We start from the raw sequence: 17,669 nt of genomic DNA, 5'->3' as shown, positions 1-17,669 counted from the left end.
CCCTTTACACTACTTTTTACATACCTCGTAGAAGAAGGGATGTCCTGCCATGTCAAATATGTTAACTTTGATCTCCCGTTCTTTCATTTGAACTCTACAAACCAAAAGAAGAAAACATGAAAGGAAAAAAAAGAGAAGACTGAAATGAAGACAGCAACACTGTGTAATGAATGAGATTAAAAGCTATAAAAGAATGAGATTGAATTTTTAGAACAGAGATAGATTTCAGTTAATATATAAAACTACTTACTTTGTTACACCATAGTCGATTCCAATAGTTGTCTGATATTTCGGGACAAATCGTTTTTCACAGTAACGCTTTATAATGCAACTCTGAAATAGTAAGCAGATTTACATTTAAAAGTTATTCAAAAAGTACAAAATGGTTAAACAAGTAATAACCTGATGCACAAATAAATCTTGTGAGCTAAGCAATAGAGTATGTGTGTGTATATATAATATTTATTTCCCAGCCACTCTAGGGTTAGCTCTTCTAATCACTCCCATTGGATAGGACTACATTTAAGGTTAGGTTAGGCCACATAAACCACAATACTCCGGTTCTTTTCCTATCCACACTCCCTTAGATTTTCTCTGTGAGATATTTCATTATCCTATTGTTTCTTTTTTGACATATACTGGTATTAGTTCAGCCTCTTTTCTCCCAGAAGCTGCCATATACAGTGCCTCACCAAGGGCGACCCCCTGCAGAACCCTCTTAGTGACTGGGGGTGCATGCTGCACTGACCCTTGGGTAGCAGCAATGCGGTGTGATGAATGAGAACTTTGCAATGTCGGATAAATCCTTACGGTACTTGATCTCTGCTGAAGGGAACGGGTTACAGATTTCCTGGCAGCTGAGGAGTTCCTACATGACTTGGCAGAGGTGAATTTTCGTTCCTGCTAGCATTCTTTGGGTGCCTCACACAAACGCGGTAAAGTACTTCCGAGTCAGGTGGCGTGACCTTTATTTTGGACCAAATTTGGTAGAATTCGGGTGAAATCCAGGTGACATTCGCCAATTTCATTCCTATGAACCAGATATCTATTTAAGGGAAATGTATCCCTTAGAGGAGAATCTAACAACTACCTGTAACTAATGGCGATTTTGGAGCCCTTGTGTCACCTAAAGTCGGAAATTCGACACTACTGGTGAAACTACAGGTGGACAACACTGCAGTGGTGGCATCACAGCCACAGCCCGAAAATGATGAGCATCATGATTCCCCTCATGAAATGGGCACAAAAACACCTTATGGGGCTGTGTGCGCTATATCTTCCAGATTCCATCAAGGTAAATTTCCTGAGCAGACACCAAATCTTGCCAGGAGAATGCTCTTTAGCAAAATGGGCCTTTCAGATGTTGATTCAAAGATTGGGTCTTCCGGAGATTGACATTATGGCCAAACTTCCATAATAGGCAGGTTCAGAGATTCTTCTCCAAGGAGCATCATCCCCTGGCGGAAGGTTGGGATGTCCTCAGCTGTTCCTGTAATCTCCGTAAAGGTTATGCATTTCATCTAATTCCCCTTATCTTCAACCTCTTCAGGAGGATTCAGGACAAACGAGTGGTGGTGATAGCTGTTCATATTGGCCGTGGAAACCATGGTTCCCACTGTTGAGTCTTTCCATGGAGAGCCCACATGAGTCTGCCAGTGAGAGAGGACCTGCAGTCTCAGGGTCCTTAGTTCCACACGGCTCCGCAAACCCTCCAGCTGATGGCATGGAGACTGAAATTAGGTGATTAAAGGAGAAGTGGTCTTCAGATGTGGTCATTTTAACTACTCTTCAGGCAAGGAAACGGATTACTTCTGCTGCCTATTATCGTGTCTGGGACATCTTATCTGACTGTGCACCTACCAAAGGTATCTCCCCAGGGTCCTTCTCTGCTGTGGATCTCCTGGGGTTTCTGCAAGATGGCCTGGACAAGGATCTCCGCCTGAATATGTCCACATTTTAGCCTTATCTTGAGTGAGACGGGCACTCAACTCTGATGTGGCTCATTTTATGAAGGCTGTCATGCAGCTCAGACCTCCTATCACGTCCATTTCTACTCCTTGGGATTTGCCACTTGTCCTTTCAGCCTTACAAGGTTCCCCATTTGAACCTATAAGAGATTACAGTTATGCTCCTTACTCTTAAGACATTACTTCTGGTTGCCTTGACAACAGGTAAAAGAGTACCGGAATTGGCAGCACATATCAGACGAACCTTTCATCTCGTTACAACAGAATAAGGTGATTTTGAGAACAGTTTCAGAGTTTAGGCCTCAAGCGGTTTCATCATTTCATATGAACCATGAGAGCATCTTACCTGCTTTCTTCTCATCTCATTCTGCTGAGGAGGAACAATTGTCTCAGATCCTGGATGTGGTTCGCTGTCTATCGATCTACCTAAACAGAGCTTTCAGCTGGAGAAGATCCTTTAGTCTTTTTATCTTCCCTGGAGGACATGATAAGGGCCTGTAAGGATCTCCTAAAACCAGGCTGGTCTAGGCCATTAAGCTTATGTGACTAAACAGGTTCCGGCTCCAAAGGTCTTAAAGCCCATTACAACTGAGCTCTATTCACTTCCTGGGCAGCTGTTGCACAAGTCTCTTCTGATCAGATCTGCAAAGCGGCTACATGGTCATCATCAACTTGATGTGAGATCCTCTAAAGAGGCTCAATTTGGTTCTGCCGCCTTATTGACTTCTTGAACCAATGTTTGTCACTTAATAAAATGTCAGCATTGTATGAAGTAGTGTTGCCTGGGCCATGAAAACTGAAAATTGTTTCATACTTACCGATCTGTTCCTTTTCCGGTAATGGCAGCACTAAGCACCCTCCCTGATCGTTGGCTTGTTTCAAACTGTTATCATGGTTTATGTGTCCTTTTATGAGCTAAAATGGGAGTGATGGGAGGAGCTAACCCTGGAGTACTACTGCCATGGTCCATTACAGGGAAAGCAAAATATCAGGGAGTATGAAAGAATTTCCCATTAAAAATATATACAAAAAACATTGATAAATACAAAAATAATTTAATTTGGTTTCTTAGTTGTTGTTTTTTTAATTTGCAGAATAATATGATTTTTTTTTACTTGCACAATGATGGCAAACACTGCGATTAAAGGAGAAAAAAAGGAGAAAAGTTATTGCTGCACTCTTGTTTTTAACTGGTTCTTTCTGTCACTTTTATTTACTAAAGTGAGAATTCAGAGTAAATTTCTAATTTAAGGCCAGAGTAGCCAAACTGAAAGCATAGCTGATTTAGATAATTGTTCAAGTTCGGTTATTTTGACCTTAACTTTGAATTCTCACTTCAGTGAATAACCCTGTATGATTGTAGAAAGATTATCTTTCTAACAGGGCAAGCGGCAATCTGCGCAAACAAACACACACACACACACTATATAAACTAGCCTTTTCTAAACGACGACACAAAAAAATCAGCAATGATTGATTGACTGATACAGAGAGAAGGAAAGCAAATCCCATTTATTTTCACTGGTGCAGATGGCATAGTGTTTGGAATTGTCACAGCTTGAAGGATGCTGCTGTTAAATAATGGAGCTGATTAAGAAAGTACATGGAGATAATGGATGACACACAGGCCCGGACTGGCCATCGGGCAAACGCCCGGTGGGCCGCGATAGCCATGGGCTGAGGCCGGCAGGTGAGATCACAGGATCTCCCCTGCCGGCCCTATGAGGGACCACCGTCCCTTTCCTGGCCAGAGGAAAGATTTGTGAATCCGGCCTACCTTTCTCCCTCTCACGAGCTCCAATATTATCAGTGTTGCCATGGAAACCAGCGGCAACGCTCAGTAGTACCGGCGCTCGCAAGAGGGAGACAGGTAGGCCAGATTCACACATCTTTCCTCCCTCCGGAGAGGGAGAAGCATGATCTGTACCCTGCGGAGGTACAGTCCAAATAACCTCCCGGCTGGACCACCAGAGATTGTCCTCAGCATGCTCCCCTCGACCCCAGCAAGATAATTAGAGGGAAGGGGGTGGAATACATATATTTTAATTGATAAATTAATTAAGCAGCCACCCCTGCCATCATACCCCCTTTTAACCCACCTAACCCCCTGCTCTCTCTATACCCCTTATATACACCCCCTGCACTCACACACACACTACACACACACTGCACTCACACACTACACACTCTATATTGCTTGTACACACACACCACACCCCCATGCATTCACACACAATTAACACATCCCCTTTTTTGGCCCCACCCCTCACTGTGGGCTGCTCTGCCATTAACTGCCCGGGCCGATTTTTCGCCTGATGACACAGAATACCTATTGGATATAAAACACGAGAGCAGCATTGCTATAATGGGATTAATATTCCACGTGTTCCATTTCTATCACGTATGTGGGTATTAGCAATATCTCCTGCTCCTAGCTTATTGTGTTCCAAAGTATTCTAGTTAAAGGAAAATTATACAAACCTGTACTCCTAACACTAGAATACCCTTAGCTCTGCTTAGTCCCAGTAGTTTTACCCACCTTTTTCCTGTTCACTCCTCCCCCGTCACAGGAAGTATGGCCTCCTCCTTGATGGTTCAATTCAATGCTCCGCACAAAGGAAAATTATCACCTAATGTGCATGCAGCCTCTGTGCCATGTGCATACATTTTACTCGGTCAGTACAGCAGAAGTGCCTCAAGTTGGTGTCTTACTGACAGGCACTAGAGGTGGATTACAGTGGACTAGGTGACTATAGTGTCCCTTTAATAAGGATTACCACTGACTGCAGCAAATTTGTAACTCCACCTCCGGCAATGTCACTGGGGTGTCTTTAGCAGACTAGGAAATAGCGTTCCAGACTGGCTATATTCCTACGCACAGAATTGCATTCATTGGCTGTGAGCAATGATGCCCTCAGCCAATGAATAGCCAGTGAGATCGATTCCAGGCTTCTGCACCTGGGAGTCGAGAGAGCCAAGTGTCAACCTGTTTGTAAATGGTTTGACATTTTGTTGCGGAACAATGTCGCCGTAGTGGTTATTAAATTACATTTCTATGCCTAAATAGCTGAACTGACACCTTAGTGAATAGCCTGACAGGAATGATGTACACTTCAAATAACAGGTTTTATACATGGTGAGAAATCTAAATAGAACCTAATAAAAGGCACACACATCTAATTTTATTATCCAATACCTGCCCTTCAGAACATTAATGAATGGATTAATAAACATGTTGGAAATAATTTAGAACGAACCAACCTTTCTGAATTGTCATAATTAACATGGTAGACATACCTTAAATCAGATTGAGATCACTGACAAGAGTACAAGTGAGTATTTTCATACAATCATTATACATTTTTTTTTTTTTTTTTTTTTTTTTTTAATTCTTTATTTTGGTTGTGCAATAGTTTGACAAGCAGACTTTTTATTATGCCATGACATATTGTAGATTATAAGCATTTCACATGTTAGATCTTTGTGGCATATAGAAAGAACTGCACATTTTCTGTTTTTTTTTTTTTTTTTTTGTTGTAAAGGTAACATACAAGTAGGAACATGGTATGTCAGACAGTGATATGAAAACAGGTGTACTAGGGACCTAGCATGTGAGCTGACAATAATTGTGGCGTGAGTGAAATTGTTTTATAACATGCTGACTTATTAATTTAGTGATGTGTCCGAAGCGTATTAGCCGCTGGGAGCTCTTCAACCGGCCGGAGCCTGGTTTAGGTTGACGCTTAGTATAGTGATTGTGAGTATGCTAATCCGACGTGGTGACCATCTAAGCAATCTAACAGAAAAGATTACAAATGCGGGCTAGTACAGTGCCCCTAACGTAGGGGGGCTGTGGGGGGTGGGGAGGTATTAACGCCATATGGTGTATGGGCCTAGGTGAAAGCCCCTGTGGGGTCTTTAGACCTTGGGTCTTGCGTATGTGTGAGTTCCTCCGGTTCCCCCTCCATGAGCATGTGGTGTAGTGGCTCCTGTGTGTGTGGGGGGGAGGGAGGGTGATATTATAGCCATAGAGGTACATATTCCTATGCAATTGAAAAACATAAAAACATGAGAAAAACTTGCGTAAAAGAAACAAGAAAACATTTATAACTAGGGTAGCTCGAGCCAGTCCAGGTAATGTTCATCGGGGTTTCCAACCACGTCTATACGGTGTGGGTGCCCATGTCCCGTTAACATGGCCAAGTGTCAGCGCTCAGCACGGTATCTTACGGATCTGGCGGCGGTGTGGCTCTGGATCGCGGCACAAAGGGTGTCACTGCTGTCGGATCCCAGGTGCTTGTAGGTAGGCCAGAGGTTGCTGTGCTATCGGGCAGCCCCAGTTTTCGGAGGAACGATGCAGCTTCTTCCATGGTTTGTAGGACGTGAGTGGTCCCGTCTCGTGTGACTTGGATACAATTGTCTGCTCCCCACCTGTATGTTATGCCAGCTGCTCGTAGTTGAATAGTGACGGGGTTACAGGATTTTCTCCACAGCAGCGTCGCCCTGGATAAGTCCTGAAAGAACAGTAGTGCGGAGTTCTCAAAAGAAAGTGGCGTTTTGTCCCTCACGGCCTGCATGATCTGAATCTTTTCCTGGACAGTGCGGCATCTCAGGATGACGTCTCGGATCAGGTTAGTTTTCGTGTGGGTCGTCGAGGGGAGACGGTATACCCCGTCCGGGGTCAGCTTGCGGGCTGCTGCTGGGGGTAATAAGGTTGCGAGGAGGCGTCTTGTGTAGTGGGGTAATTCCTCCGCGGACACTGTGGTCGGGACTCCCCTGATCTTTATGTTTAGCCGGCGGTGTCGGTCCTCCATAACTGCAAGCCGGCCCATCAGGATTCTTTGGGACTGTTGCAGCTGGAGGACCGTGTCCTGCATCGCGTGTATCTTGTTGTGTGCCTCCGTTACCCCGTCTTCAACCGCTCCAACCTTCTCTCTGACCTCTTTAAGTTCTGTTTTGATCTTTGCTGAGTCCGCCTCCAGCAGTCTGTGTATATTGGCTAGGAGAATTTTTAGGTCGCCCTTTGTGGACGGAGCGGTGTCGTCTGAGGCCTCCGTAATTGGTGTCACTGGTGCCCGAGAGGCTGGTGTCGTCTCTGCCTCCCGGCCGCGTGGCTCGGTTTCAGCCTCGCTTTGGGTTTCCTCCGAGGACGTATGGGTTTGGTGCTGTGCCGGCCGCTGGAGCATGGTCCCGATATCCCTGGTATCGGGCCCCGCAGTCGGTTTCTGAGACCGTCGGCCCATAGCCGGTTCGTATGTCGGCCCTTCCGCTTCTGGGTGGCCTGTGTAGCTGCTCCTCAAGAGTGCCTCGAGGTCCGCGGTTGTCAGCGGGCGGTAGGCCTCAACTCGGCGGCGCCGCTTCTGCTGCTTTTGCGGCTGGAAAAAAGGCATCAGCCGGTTCTGCCCCACTTGCTTGTTTGAGATTTTTGGGTTGCAGGGTCGGATCGATAGTATTTCAGGCGATATCTGGTGAATTAAGGGTTATTCAGGGAGAGCTTTGGGATATGGCGTCTGTTCAGGTTTGAGTTCAAGCTCCGCCTCTCATTATACATTTTTACATAGGAGTCAGACTGCTTTCAGGTATATCTGTGCAGATAGAGCACAGTCCACACTTGGATGGGGGGTTGGGAAATACTTGAAATCATCCTTCTGTGTAGGGAAACATTTATTAACCCCGTGTGTCCTCAATCAGGTCTTAGAACACATTAGGACACGTTATCAGAGGACGAGCAATGTGAGGAATTTGGGTTAGAGAGTAGAGATCACTAGGCATTGTCTAAATCTTTCAAAGCAGACATCCTACCAAACACTCCGGTACTTATGATTATTATTATACTAAAGCACTGTACATGGGTACAAGTAAAAGACAAAATGTACAATACATCTAAGAAATAGTGCGAAATTTGACAAAAAAAAAATACAGGGTCCTTCTCCCGGGAACAATCAACATAGATGGGTAGGAGAAACAGGAGGTGGCACATTGAAAGTGTGGGAAACAGCAGCAATGGTCGAATATAACAAGACAATTTGATGTATTGCTGCCTCTGCTAATGTCAGTCCAGAAACTACCGTTTCTTTCCAGAAACTACCTTTTCTGGCCCTCTTTGATCCAGTACGCCTTGGTGTGGCAGTATACACCCCATTATCTGTTAAACAATGCTGCCAAGCGTGGTTTGTCCGCTGAGAGTGGTGTCTAGACACTGGCACATTCAGATTACCATTGGAACACACATTTATTAGTTTAATTGATCTTACCGAGACACAGAATAATAAAATCTCAGAATACACATGGCCACAATGGCAGTGTTTTAGACAATGTTTAACGTATTAATCCAACAATCAGAACCACCGCAGTCCACTGTAGTGATTATTACGCCAGGAGTACCCTGCCATGGTTCCTTGGTAATAGGGCAAACGGTCTCCTAACTCCTCTGCTGATGCGAATCGAAGCACGCACGCCCACCCTGCATGCTGCATCAAAACACACAACAGATGGCTGCAGCTCGCTAGAATATCTAATCTGATGTGAATATTAAAAACATATGCCATCTGATCCCTTCACTTCACTGGATGAGACAGGAACACAACAGGCCGTTCCAGGACTGAGATAGTTAAACACCAATCATAAAAACTACTTCTAGAAAGGAAAATGAGTGGAAAAAAAACATTTCCACCAATATGTAGCCAGTAAATACCCCATGTTGGGAGTCATGGTACCGTGAGATCTTTGAAACGTATCAAAGGTCTTAAAAAGGAAGCATCTCTAGGAACAGTGTGATAGCCACTAGAGGCATGCTTTCAGACAAATCAATTAGGACTAAGTAGTTTTGGTGCCTGGAGTGTCCCTTTAATTTCAATATTACCTTGGCACTGCCAAAATATTAACTAAAGACAAACCCAATCCTTCCCAGACTCAGCAAAACCTGGACAATACACCTGCATTAACCCTAACCCTACTCAGCATCTACACTACCCATTCATAACCTCTTCCCTTACTTATCCAAGCATTGCCTGGGCATTGCCCTCCCCCCAACTTTCTAAATTAACACTTTCTTTACCTACATCAATGAACGTATCTTAACGATTTAACATGTTTTATTTTATTTTCAGGCAGCAGGGGGAGTACCTGTCATTACAGGCACTCTCCCTACTGGCATTGACATGGACGGCAATGCCGTCCAAGTGATCGCGAGGTCCTCGCAAGGACCTCACGATCACATGGCCCAGGGGGGCCGAAGAGGATGGAGGGGGACTCCCTGGGCTCCCAGGTTAGTCCCCATACCGCGATTGGGTAAGTACAAAAGATCGCAGGGCGTTCTATGCCGCCCTGCGGCGTTTAGAGCCACCAAAATAGGGACGGCATAGAATGCCCTGCGGTCTTAAGGGGTTAAACAGTCATGTTTCAGTTCTGCTCAATATGCACTATTAAGGGTTAAAGGGTCTTAACATGTATAGCTTGGAGGAAAGACAAGACAGGGGGGATTTGATAGAAAGATTTAAATACATAAAGGAAGAGACTATATTTAAAAGAAGAAAAACTACCACAACAAGAGGACATAGTCTTAAATTAGAGGGGCAAAGGTTTAAAAATAATATCAGGAAGTATTACTTTACTGAGAGGGTAGTGGACGCATGGAGTAGCCTTCCAGCTGGAGTGGTAGAGGTTAACACAGTAAAGGAGTTTAAGCATGCGTGGGATATGCATAAAAGTGTAGTGGTTTCTATAAACAAACAAACACAATTCAACTTTTTGTCTCAAGAGATTTTGCCTTTTAGCAGTAAGTAGCAAGGTGAATTATTTACCTTGATGTGGCAGGTTAGCTTACACTAACGGTCATTGCAGTGATACTAAAAAACTTATTTTATTTAAATATACATAGGGATTTGAGATAGTGTGCACTGTGCAGGTAACATTTTTAGATTTTGCACATTGATAATTTTCCATCCCAGCATTGTATGTACATGAACAATAATGATTCCCGATACCAGGACTCACTAGAACCGCTGCGTACCATTGCCCACCTTGCAGTCCGCGTGTTAACCCTTACCTTGCCCACCTCTGCGTTTCCCATGCTGATGACTTTGATTCGCAGAGCCTTTCTGCTCTCCTTCCTCTTCTGCAGGTTGGTTTCCATGGCAGAGCTATGTTTGAGTTTCCTGAGTGACACAGACAGGTTTTGATACAGCAAGGTGTGTGGGCGACGTTGTGCTATACATGCAGGTGCAAAGATAAAACGTTTTATCTTACGACAAATGAAAATCTAGAAATAAACAGAGATAAATAATAAAAAGGGTTTATTATCATACCAGCAAAGGGTGTAAGAAGACACATTAGGTATCAGGGTAAGGGATAGTGCATGCCTAGGGACTAATCACTTTCCTGATAGTAAAAGATATATAATATACAAAATTCAAAATAGAATAATCATTAAAAATGAGCATGTAGCACCCAAACTTCCTGTTATAAGGGCCCCTATCTATATATAAATAACTGGCACTAGCTGTATAGAACTGATCCCAAATCTATATATAAATGATCCCTAGCTTTATATAACTGAGATATATATATATATATATATATATATTATAGGTATTCTGTCCTGATGAAAGTTCCCGAGCGGAACTGAAACGTTGACCGTTGGAATAAAGACTGATGTTCATTTCTTATACAAGTCCTGGGATTGCTGATTTTTTTTGGCTATATATATATATATATATATATATATATATATATATATATATATAGGAAACATGGGGGGATGGTTGTGTATTTGTGTATATTTTGTGATGGATCTTGTGTATTTATTATATATATATATATATATATATATATATATATATATATATATATATATACAGGGGCGTTTTAGCCGCAAGGCAAACAAGGCATTTGCCTTGGGCGGCATTTTCCAGGGGGCGGCAAAAAACGCCGCCCCCAAATGCCCAGGGCAAGTGCCTTGTTAGCCTTGCGGCTAACAAGGCTGCCGGTCGGGCTGATGGGCTGGGCGGGCGGGCGGCTGGCGAGGGAGCTCTTCCTCTGAGCGATCTGCTCAGCTCCCTCGCGCGCCGCAGAGTGAGGCTGGGAGCCGGAATATGACGTCATCTTCCGGCTCCCAGCCCCACTCTGCGGCGCGCGAGGGAGCTGAGCAGAGAGCTTAGAGGAAGAGCTCCCTCGCCAGCCGCCCGCCCAGCAACCAGCCCAGCAGCCCGACCGGCAGCCCCACTAGACCCCAGGGAGATAGAGAACCCCCCCCCAGCATTCCCAAAGGTAAGGAGGCTGGGGGGGTAGGTTAAATTAATTATATATTATATTATATATATATATTATATATATTAAATATATATAATCTAATATATAATATAATATAATAATATAATATAATATAATAATATATATAATAAATATATATAATATATTATAATATTATATGTATTATATATTATTATATTATTATATATTATATATTTTATATTATATATGTTATATTACATTATATTATATATCAGAGAGTGTGTGTGTCTGACAGTGAGTGTGTGTGTCTGACAGAGAGTGTGTGTGTCTGACAGAGAGTGTGTGTGTCTGACAGAGAGTGTGTGTGTCTGACAGAGAGTGTGTGTGTCTGACAGAGAGTGTGTGTGTCTGACAGAGTGTGTGTGTCTGACAGAGAGTGTGTGTGTATGACAGAGAGTGTGTGTGTATGACAGAGAGTGTGTGTGTATGACAGAGAGTGTGTGTGTCTGTTAGCTAGTGTATGCGTATCTGTCAGTGAATTTGTGTGTGTGTGTGTGTGTATTTAGAAAGCGGGACGGGGGGGAAGGGTTGGGTGGGGGTGTCGCGGGGGGGGGGGGCGAGGGGGTCGGGGGGCGCCTGAGTTTTGTCCTGCCTAGGGCAGCACAAAACCAGGATACACCACTATATATATATATAAAAATGAGAATGTTGCACCCAAACATCCTGTTATAAGGGCCCCTATATCTATATATAAATGATCCCCAGCTTTATATAACTGAGATATATATATATGTAAGCTCACTGAGCAGGACCGTCAAACCCTCTGTTACTGTGTCACTATACCCCACTCCCTCTAACATGTAAGCTCACTGAGCAGGGCCCTCAATCCCTCTGTTACTGTGTCACTATATCCCACTCCCTCTAGCATGTAAGCTCACTGAGCAGACCCTCAATCCCTCTGTTACTGTGTCACTATACCCCACTCCCTCTAACATGTAAACTCATTAAGCAGGGCCCTCAATCCCTCTGTTCCTGTGTGTCCAACTTGTCTGGTTACAACTACATGTCTGTTCGTCCACCCATTGTAAAGCGCTGCAGAATTTTTTGGCGCTATATAAATAACATAAAAATAATACAAAATGTATATAACTTCCCCTTGCTATGTATGCATGTATATATATATAAACAGAAAAATTCCCCTGCACTGACGCTTAGTAGATTCACATTAGCCGGGTGCTGAAGCCTGGACTCCAAAGATACAAAAGATAGCTGCTCATCGGTCTTTATTTAAATCAGGATAAAATCAGCGATCAACGTGTCAGTCCCCACTCCGGACTTTCCTCAGGGTCAAAATAACAGGTCCTGACAGTAGCGGTGAGCAGCTATCTTTTGGAGATAGATAGATAGAGATAGATATATATATATATATATAACCAGACTCTGGCACTCAACCCAAAAAAAGTATATAAAATGTGTATTACCAGGGTGCCTCCAGGCCAGCAGGTATAAAGGTGAAAAACAGGAGCACTCGCTTGGATTTTTCAAATGTGAATAAACTGTTTAATCACAACTCAGCATCAACGTTTCGACCCTTCAGGGTCTTCCTGAAGGGTCAAAACGTTGATGCTGAGTTGTGATTAAACAGTTTATTCACATTTGAAAAATCCAAGCGAGTGCTCCTGTTTTTCACATATATATATATATATATATAAAACGACTTCTAGCTATATATAACAGACCCATACAAATATAACTGCCCCTAACTTCCCCCTTGATAGATATAGATATATATTTGTGTAAGGGGCAAATAGCCGTATATGGAGTAAGGTTCAAGTAAGAACGTAGGATAGTATAAAAGAGCAAAGTCGGTTGTGGTGTGCCGAGACCGACGATACGGTAGGCCTGTAAAGAAAGACGGCCCACCAAGAAGTAATGAAAGTAAAGTAAAGTAATAGAAAGAAAAATAAAGTTTTGAGAATGAGGAGTGGGTGGGAGGGTCATTTAGAAGCTGACCTTGATCGATATGGAGTCAGATAAGGGGTGTACCTTATATAGGGGAGTGATTTAATTTAAGCCCCTCCCAAAATTACAGGCCAAACGGCCTTAATACTTGTGTAAGGGGCAATTAGCTGTATATGGAGTAAGGTTCAAGTAAGAACGTAGGATAGTATAAAAGAGCAAAGTCGGTTGTGGTGTGCCGAGACCAACGATACGGTAGGCCAGTAAATAAAGAGGGCAAAAAGTGAATAACCAAAGATTTACAGTCAACAAATATATATACAATTATCCAGACATTTCTTTAAATGCATTTCTTAATTCTTGTGTAGGTTTGGGTATGCAAGTCGTATATGCAGATGACTTCCAACGCCCCAGTGATTTTATGATGTGCACTGGTATGTTAGCACTGGAAGCAGGGCCGGCGCGTCCATAAGGTCCAGCAGGCCGCCTTAGGGCGCACCCGCTCCGGGGGCGCAATATTTCAGTGACCGGCAGGAGGGAAGCTATCTAGACCCCCGGCGCGGCTGTGCTGTGATCAGACGCGGCGAGGGAGCTCTAATCTCACCGCTCTGCCTTCATAGCGCGCTGTCTGCTGATACCGCGGGAGCCAGAATATGACGTCATATTCCGGCTCCCGCGGCATCACTAGACAGCGTGTGAGGGAGCAGAGCAGAGAGGTTAGAGCTCACTCGCCGCGTCTGATCACAGCACTGCCGCCCGCCGCCCAGCAGCCCCACTGGACCCCAGGGAATGATTATCATCCACACCAGCTCTCCAGGTAGGGAGGCTGGGTGAAAAATGTTTATTTATTAAAATAATTAGTGAATGTATGTGATGTGTATGTGTGAGTGTCTGTGTGTCTGTGAGTGAGTGTCTGTGTGTCTGTGAGTGAGTGTCTGTGTGTCTGTGAGTGAGTGTCTGTGAGTGTGTCTCTGTGTGAGTGTCTGTGTGTCTCTGTGTGAGTGCCTGTGCGTGAGTGTATGTGTGACTGTGCGTGAGTGTATGTGTGACTGTGCGTGAGTGTATGTGTGACTGTGCGTGAGTGTATGTGTGACTGTGCGTGAGTGTATGTGTGACTGTGCGTGAGTGTATGTGTGACTGTGCGTGAGTGTATGTGTGACTGTGCGTGAGTGTATGTGTGACTGCGTGAGTGTATGTGTGACTGTGCGTGAGTGTATGTGTGACTGTGCGTGAGTGTATGTGTGTCTGTGAGTGAGTGTATGAGTGTATGTGAGTGAGTGTATGAGTGTATGTGAGTGAGTGTATGTGTGTCTGTGAGTGACTGTATGTGTGTCTGAGTGACTGTATGTGTGTCTGAGTGACTGTATGTGTGTCTGAGTGACTGTATGTGTGTCTGAGTGACTGTATGTGTGTCTGAGTGACTGTATGTGTGTCTGAGTGACTGTAATTGTGTGCGTGAGTGAGTGTATGTGTGTCTGTGAGTGACTGTGAGTGCGTGTGTGTCTGTGAGTGATTATATGAGTGTGTGTGTGTCTGTGAGTGATTGTATGAGTGTTGCATGTGAGTGTGTGAGTGTGTCAGTGTATGTGTGTCTGGAAAATCAGTGAGAGCATCTTTGTCATTGAGTCTGTGTGTGACTATCAGTGTGTCTGTCAATGAATGAGTGTGTGTCAGATCAGTAAATCTGTGTGTTTGTCATTGAGTGTGTGACTGTCAGAAGAACACTAAGGGACGGGGAAGGGAGGGGACCAATAATGGACGGGGAGAGGGGCTGGTTAAGAGGCACATAGGTGAAGATGTTATTTTTGGGGGAGAGGGAGGGGGGGGGGGGGCAGAAAAATACATCTTCGCCTATGTACCCAAAAATCTTTGCACCGGCCCTGGCTGGAAGCTGTGGAGGCCGCCCCTATGCGGAAGTAGTGACCTGAGTAGTGAGAAGGGTTAAAACCTAGCATGGTTAACAGGGATAGGATGTATTTCATGAAAGTAGTGGTAGTAAGTACAGAGCCTTGTAGTGTGAATAGGTGTTGTGATGGTGGTGATGTGCTAAGTTGAAGGTAGGAATCTAGCGCCGCCCCTGGACACAATTTGTTTTGGGTAGGGAACTAAGTGATCTCCACTGGAGGTGCGTGTTTGCTTGTTTTTGACTGGGGTAGTGACAGTATGTAGTGATCCATGTGTTTGCGTAGATGTGTGCGTAGAAGACATCTGTATGTCTGCGTGGTGGTGATAGCAGTGAATTATCTTGGCCTGAGGAACCCGTAGAATGCTATGTACATGGCAGCTTTGACTGTGCTGGTGGTAGAGTGAAAAGGTTTGGAGTCTAATAGGTCAGACAATGATTGGAAAAGTGTGTTGTCTATAGGTAATCTCTGCGAGGGACGTGGAGGAACGGCTCTCTGAATACCGCTGAGTATGTTCTTTATCGGATAAGATGACATGAAGCTATGTGTATTAGGTTGTAGAGTTAGCATGTGATGTTGAATGCCTGTAAGATATAGTTTGATGGTGTTGTAAGATAAGTGTAGATTAAAGGTGGCAAAAGGAAGTGAAGACTATGATAGATGTCATGACAAAAGGTTGGGATTTAACTTCTCCCTAGCTGTATATAATATATATCTATATCTGTATGTTATGTCTATATAACTGCCCCCTGGCTGGATATAATATATATCTATATCTGTATGGTATATCTATATCTGTATGGTATATCTATATAACTGCCCCCTAGCTGGATATAATATATATCTATATCTGTATGGTATATCTGTATCTGTATGGTATATCTATATCTGTATGGTATATCTATATCTGTATGGTATATCTATATAACTGCCCCCTAGCTGGATATAATATATATCTGTATCTGTATGGTATATCTATATCTGTATGGTATATCTATATAACTGCCCCCTAGCTGGATATAATATATATCTGTATCTGTATGGTATATCTGTATCTGTATGGTATATCTATATCTGTATGGTATATCTATATCTGTATGGTATATCTATATAACTGCTCCCTAGCTGGATATAATATATATCTATATCTGTATGGTATATCTTTATCTGTATAGTATATCTATATCTGTATCTGTATGGTATATCTATATCTGTATGGTATATCTTTATCTGTATAGTATATCTATATCTGTATCTGTATGGTATATCTGTATCTGTATGGTATATCTATATCTGTATGGTATATCTATATAGTATGGTATATCTATATCTGTATAGTATATCTATATCTGTATCTGTATGGTATATCTGTATCTGTATGGTATATCTATATCTGTATGGTATATCTATATAGTATGGTATATCTATATCTGTATGGTATATCTATATAGTATGGTATATCTATATCTGTATGGTATATCTATATAGTATGGTATATCTATATCTGTATAGTATATCTATATCTGTATCTGTATGGTATATCTGTATCTGTATGGTATATCTATATCTGTATGGTATATCTATATCTGTATGGTATATCTATATAGTATGGTATATCTATATCTGTATAGTATATCTATATCTGTATCTGTATGGTATATCTATATCTGTATGGTATATCTATGAGGTGTGTGAGTGGGTGCAGGGTGTTGTTACCTGTGTCCAGGCAGGTGAATGGCTGTCACTCTCTGTCTCTCAGAGACCCCCGAGCTGGGACACTCACAGACCCCCCACTTCCCCTCTCTCTGCCATGACACAGGGGGGCAAGGATGGTGACGTCACCCCTCCGAGCACGGACAGGGACCCCCACGCCCCGCCCCCTCAACGGTATCTGCTTGTCTCCTGTAGGACTACATTACCCGGCATGCACCGGGAGCGTAACGGTACGGTGGCACCTGGCTAAGCAGATATGAGTGACAGGTCAGGGATTACGTCACGCCCTGTGCCCCTCCTCTGCCAAGATTTCATCTTTTGTGCGTCTGTCTGTCACCTGTGGGACTACATTACCCGGCATGCACCGGAAGACTAACGGCTCCTGGTTGAGAGGAAAACGGTCTCCTAGCAACGGCAATGCGCGAGCCCAGTTTGAAGGCAACGCCCCTTCCAGAGTATTATTATTGTTAGTATTATACATAACTGCCAGGTCACAGGGTGCTGGGGTTACCTCAAAGCTGAGCTCATACCAGGAGCCATGATAAATGTGGCCCCCAATAACTGCCAGGTCACAGGGTGCTGGGGTTACCTCAATTCAGCTCCATCATACTAGGAGCCATGATAAATGTGGACCCCAATAACTGCCAGGTCACAGGGTGCTGGGGTTACCTCAACTCAGCTCCATCATACCAGGAGCCATGATAAATGTGGCCCCCAATAACTGCCAGGTCACAGGGTGCTGAGGTTACCTCAAAGCTGAGCTCATAGCAGGAGCCATGATAAATGTGGCCCCCAATAACTGCCAGGTCACAGGGTGCTGGGGTTACCTCAAAGCTGAGCTCATACCAGGAGCCATGATAAATGTGGCCCCCAATGGCTGCCAGGTCACAGGGTG

At 43.8% G+C, this 17,669-nt stretch overlaps 1 protein-coding gene across 4 annotated transcripts in view; it reads right to left on the bottom strand.

Moving 5' to 3' along the window:
• DNAJC27 (DnaJ heat shock protein family (Hsp40) member C27) overlaps nt 1–16,928 on the bottom strand; it is a 40,345-nt gene extending 23,417 nt beyond the window's left edge. Inside the window, exons 1-4 of one of the 4 annotated variants that reach the window (XM_063441987.1) lie at nt 16,778–16,928; nt 10,015–10,227; nt 251–333; nt 25–94 (exon numbers count right to left, since the gene is read on the bottom strand). In XM_063441987.1, coding sequence (XP_063298057.1) covers nt 25–94; nt 251–333; nt 10,015–10,101 — 240 coding nt within the window. In that variant the 5' untranslated portion in view covers nt 10,102–10,227; nt 16,778–16,928. Of the gene's footprint in view, nt 1–24; nt 95–250; nt 334–10,014; nt 10,228–10,273; nt 10,358–16,777 lie in introns of those variants that run through there. The other 3 variants (XM_063441988.1, XM_063441989.1, XM_063441986.1) reach the window with 3 other exon arrangements.
• Between the last annotated feature and the right edge of the window lie 741 nt (nt 16,929–17,669).

This window comes from Pelobates fuscus, chromosome 2 (genome assembly GCF_036172605.1).
Source record: "Pelobates fuscus isolate aPelFus1 chromosome 2, aPelFus1.pri, whole genome shotgun sequence".
In the NCBI taxonomy this organism is placed as follows: Eukaryota; Metazoa; Chordata; class Amphibia; order Anura; family Pelobatidae; genus Pelobates; species Pelobates fuscus.
This window is presented reverse-complemented; position numbering and strand designations above follow the sequence as displayed.